This window comes from Nannospalax galili, unplaced genomic scaffold, assembly GCF_000622305.1.
Source record: "Nannospalax galili isolate Female #2095 unplaced genomic scaffold, S.galili_v1.0 scaffold1857, whole genome shotgun sequence".
NCBI classification, from domain to species: domain Eukaryota; kingdom Metazoa; phylum Chordata; class Mammalia; order Rodentia; family Spalacidae; genus Nannospalax; species Nannospalax galili.
Window position 1 is genome coordinate 151,994 of NW_008338858.1, and position 4,864 is coordinate 156,857.

The 4,864-nt window shown below is 59.1% G+C and overlaps 1 protein-coding gene across 1 annotated transcript; it reads right to left on the bottom strand.

Moving 5' to 3' along the window:
- Positions 1 to 383: 383 nt before the first annotated feature.
- On the bottom strand, positions 384 to 3,729 carry Kcnj11 (potassium voltage-gated channel subfamily J member 11). The gene has a single exon (XM_008833382.2). The coding sequence runs from the start codon at positions 3,152 to 3,154 to the stop codon at positions 1,982 to 1,984; it is 1,173 nt and encodes a 390-aa protein (XP_008831604.1). The 5' UTR covers positions 3,155 to 3,729; the 3' UTR covers positions 384 to 1,981.
- Positions 3,730 to 4,864: the final 1,135 nt, after the last annotated feature.

Sequence of the window (4,864 nt, forward strand, 5' to 3'; positions counted from 1 at the left end):
AGTGGGTGGATGGTGCGTCAGGTCCTAGCAAGAGAACAGTGAGCTGCAGACTAGAAGGTAGTCCAGGCCTGAATGACTGGCTAAGAAGTCTAGCCTTGACCCAGGTGACAGCGAACAACAAAGTCTTTCACATGGGGTGGAGGGGGGGAAGTGATCACAACCCTTCTCAGCCCACTTGGGTGGCTGCATGGCAGGCGACTGGCAGGTGGACGGCGAGGTGGAGACAAGGAGACCAGGTAGTTTGCACTGCTGCAGCCTCCGTAGTCTGGGTGTGAGCTGGGAGCGGCACCATGCAGGAAGTAAGACCAGGTAGAGAAACGCATCACTCAGAGGAAGTGTAAAAGCACATTGATCAGTTTTCCCATCACATGACCAGTTGGGCAGCATTCACAACAGTTAACATTTATTGAGTACTTGTTATAGACCAGGCACTTCTGAAGCATGTTACATGTGCTTTCACCTGCTCCAGAGACAGTCAATGAGGTAGGGACTATTAACATGGATGAGACAACAGTCATATGGCTGGAGTCAGGATTTGAACCTATCAAGACCCTAAGTAATGCCTATGACATCTCCAAGCCTCCCCTTGGGTACCTCACCTTTCTAGGAAGGCCTCAGGAGGGAGGCCAGGCCCTGGGCTATGATATCTGATGGATGTTCAAAGGCTGAGTGGGGGACACTTGAGGTGGAGGGGTGAAGTCCCCCTGAGGTGAGGAAAGGACCAGCCTGGGTCTCTGTCCTGTCCCCCCTGCCAGGGCCATGGCTCCTCGAATGTTGGGTGGCAGATACCAGCGCCATCTTTTTCCAGCAGCGTGCCCCCTCCTCCCCAGAAGAACAGCCCAGAGCTCAGGTTGTCGAATGGGAGGCTTTATTGACAATGCGGAAGCAGAGTTCTGGGCAAGGACACACAGCCCTGCTCTGAGAATTTAAGCTTGGGTCAAGCCCAGGGGCCTCTTTGCCTCGGGGAACCTCCCTTCCCCCCACCAGACTGAACTTTCCATTATCTTGTATTCCAACAACCCAGGCATCCCAACCTCACCCATCAGCATCCTCTGGACAAAGTGACTCACAGCTACCCATGAGGAGCCAGGAGCAGTTTTGTCGGGAGCTCATCTTGTATGGCAGGCATAGGACCTTTCTCAGCCTTTCAACCAAGAATACCAGTGTCTGCCCAGCACCCTACCCTCAGTTCCAGGGTAGGAACAGAATGGGAGCAGCAGTCCCAGATTATGGTTTCTCTCTCTCTCTCTCTCTCTCTCTCTCAGTCTCTCAGGCTGGTGTCCAGGCTGAAGGGCCATGGCCTTGGCCCATCTCCTGCTCACTGAGCCTGAGCAGGGACCAACAGGCTCTCCTGTGATTCCCCTCCCACTTTGCCCCACTCTGTGACCAAGCCTGCTCCATGGAGGGGGGCCTAGGCTACCACCTCATTCTGCCCTGCCTAGATAGGCCCCTCAGCTCCCATGCACTCACCCTCTGCCTTCCTGGCTGGCAGGATTCTTTAGCCCATCACTTTCTCAAGGACTAAGCAGGGCCTGGGCCTGGCCAGGTATTTCTTAGTGTGTATAGAAACAGAGCAATAGCCACCTTCAGCCTGGAGATTGCTTTTCCCCAGTTATCTGTCCTAACAGGATGATTGTGGGGGCCAAGACTGGCTGGAGACCCAGCTTTAGGGGCTCCAGACCTCCTACAGCCTCCCCAACCTAGGGCAGAGAGATAAGGGTAAGCCGGTTCTGAGCTGGGGCTGGGAGGAGCAGCAACAAAAATAACCCAGTACAGGCTCCTGCTGAGGCCAGAAATAGCATAGTGACAAGTGCCGTGTAACACTCTGGGCACAGAGCAGCAGAGGGGCTGAACTGAGTAGGGTCCAGCCTCACACCAGACCCTCGCTTGGTGAGGGAGCTCACACTCCATCCACTCTACGTACCATAGGGCACTCTCCGTATGCCCGCATAAGTGAGTGGGGGTCCTGAGGGAATGCAACTCAGGACAGGGAATCCGGTGAGATGCTAAACTTGGGCTTGACCTTGGCCACAGCCACACTGCGCTTGCGCAAGGGCCCACGGGCTGAGGCGAGGGTCAGGGCATCCAGCAGGCTGCGATCCTCATCAAGCTGGCGGGCTGTGCAGAGTGGTGTGGGCACTTTAACAGTGTTACCAAATTTGGAGTAGTCCACCGAATAGCGCCCATCCTCCTCGGCCACAATGGGGACAAAGCGCTGCCCCCAAAGAATCTCGTCAGCTAGGTAGGAGGTGCGTGCCTGGGTGGTAATGCCAGTGGTTTCTACCACGCCTTCCAGGATGACAATGATCTCCAGGTCCTGGTGGTGATGCAAGTCACTAGGTGCCAAGTCGTAGAGCGGACTGTTGGAGTCAATGACGTGGTAGATGATGAGCGGGGCCACCAGAAAGATGCTGTTCCCACCCACGCCATTCTCCATGGGGATGTCCACCTGGTGCAGGGGCACCACCTCGCCCTCGGGGCTGGTGGTCTTGCGCACCACCTGCATGTGGATGGTGGCGCTGATGATCATACTTTTGCGGAGGTCACCCACGCGCAGCATGAAGCAGAGGCGGCCATGACGCAGGGTGATCACCGCGTGTTTGCTGAAGATGAGGGTCTCCGCCCTCCGGTGGGCCTGGGCAGTCTTCATGAAGATGCAGCCCAGCATAATGGCGTTGATCATGAGCCCCACGATATTCTGCATGATGAGGATCAGGATGGCCAGGGGACATTCTTCTGTCACCATGCGCCCGCCAAAGCCAATGGTCACCTGGACCTCGATGGAGAAAAGGAAGGCAGATGAAAAGGAGTGGATGCTGGTAACACAGGGCACAGTGGTGCCCTCGCTGGGGGCCAGGTCACCGTGGGCAAAGGCGATGAGCCACCAGACCATGGCAAAGAGCAGCCAGCTGCACAGGAAGGACATGGTGAAGATGAGCAGCGTATGGGGCCACTTGAGGTCCACCAGCGTGGTGAACACATCCTGCAGGAAGCGGCCCTGCTCCCGAATGTTCTTGTGGGCGACGTTGCAGTTGCCTTTCTTGGACACGAAGCGGGCCCTTCTCTCCCGGGCTCGGTACCTGGGCTCTGCAGGGTCCTCTGCCAGCCGGGTCAGCACATATTCCTCCGGGATAATGCCCTTTCGGGACAGCATGGCTCTGGCAACCCCCGGGAGGGGCTTCCCCCATGGGGGACACTGCACTGACTTGGCCTAGGTCCCCTCCCTGAATCCTCTTGCCTCTCCTAAGCCTGTGCCAGTCTCACCCCTGATACGGCCCCACTGGGGTCCAGCTGCTCTGGACACCAGCTCCAGATGCCAGTCCACCTGCCCAAGGCCTATGGATCCCCGCCCAGCCCGCTCTTCACCTGGCTCTAGATCCCCGCCCAGCTGTCCTCTACCATCTGACCACCCCTAATCTCTCCCCTGGAACCCCTTTCCCTGGCTCACCGTCCTTCTCAACCTACCTCCGAACTTGTCACCTCCGGATCGTCCAGGTTACCAGCCCTCACCCGACCCCCGCAGCTCTCCAGTCTCACCCATTTCGGGCTCCTGTCCCCCTAAAGCTCCAGCTCCATGTCCAGACCACCCTACTGTCCCCTCCAGGTGCGCCCAGGCTCCCCCCCCCCTAGCGCCCCCGCCGCTCCCGGGATCCGCGTCCGGCTCTCGTCCTCTCTGTCTCCTTGGGATCCCGCGCCCTTCGGGTCGCCCCCGCCACCCCCTGCGCTCGGAATCCCCTCGCCCCCCGCCGCCCTGGCCCCGCTGGCTCCGAGTCACCGCCTCCCGGCTGCGCCGCCGCCCGCCCGACGGCCCCGCCCGGCGCCGCCGCACCTGCTCCTGCTGCTCAAGCCGCAGCCGCTGCCTCCCCGCCCCCTCCCTCCCCGGTGCTCGCTCGTCGCTCGCGCAGCGGCTCCAGGGAGTGTCCGTGTGTCGGTCCGGGTGTGCGGGTCCGCGGGCACCCAGTGTGCACGGTGGGGGCAACGGCCGCCGGCGAGGGGCGCGGGGCGACCAGGTCGGCCTTCCCCGCCAGAGGGCGCCCGATCTGCTCAGAAGAGGGCGAGGGGCGGGCCCTGGCGCAAGCCCCGCCCCTGGAGCGCAAGCCGCGCCCCTCCGGCTCCCGCCCCGCCCCCGCCTGCTCGCCGCATCCTCAGCCTGGCCCTGGGCTTTCTTCCTAGGCGGGGGTCTAAAGAGGCTCCATCCATGAAACCGGCGCAAGCAGGCGCCAGGAAGCGGTTAGTCGAGCAAAGCAGCCGGCGTTCCCTCTCATCTTTCCCCATCCGTGGTTAGGTCTCACCTGCCCCTCGCACAGCCCTGGATTCCCAGGGAAAGGTGGCATCCTCAATCCCCGGGTTGGGGTGAGGGACAAACGCCATCGGGATTTCTCAACTGACGGCTTCTTCCCTTAGTGGAGTAGTTCTTAGCCCCCTCCTTTTAAAAAAGCGCCTTAATAGGTGTAAGGGCATTTCATTTTTTAAACATTTATTATTTTTATTTTATGTGTATGAGTGTATTGCATTTATGTAAGTGCACCCGCGCTGTGCAATGCCCATGGAGGTCAGAAGAGAGTGTCGGATTCCCATGGAACTGGAGTTAAGGGATGGTTGTTAGCTGACATGTGGGTGCTGGGGATCAAACCTGGGTCTTCTGTGAGAGCAGCAGGTGCTCTTAACTGCTGAGCCATCTCTCCAGCCTCGGGTTAGGGCATTTTAACCCCTATCAATGCGATCTGTAGCCCAAAGGCCTAGAGGACTCTATTTTCTCATGGTTCAGGACCCAAGCGAGCCCCTGCTCTCTCTCTCTCTCTCTCTCTCTCTCTCTCTCTCTCTCTCTCTCGATACAGGGTCTCTTGTAGATCAGGCTGGCCTC

What these genes read in the sequence shown, in the direction of transcription:
- Kcnj11 (XM_008833382.2), bottom strand. Translation starts at nt 3,154, where the DNA reads ATGCTGTCCCGAAAGGGCATTATCCCGGAGGAATATGTGCTGACCCGG.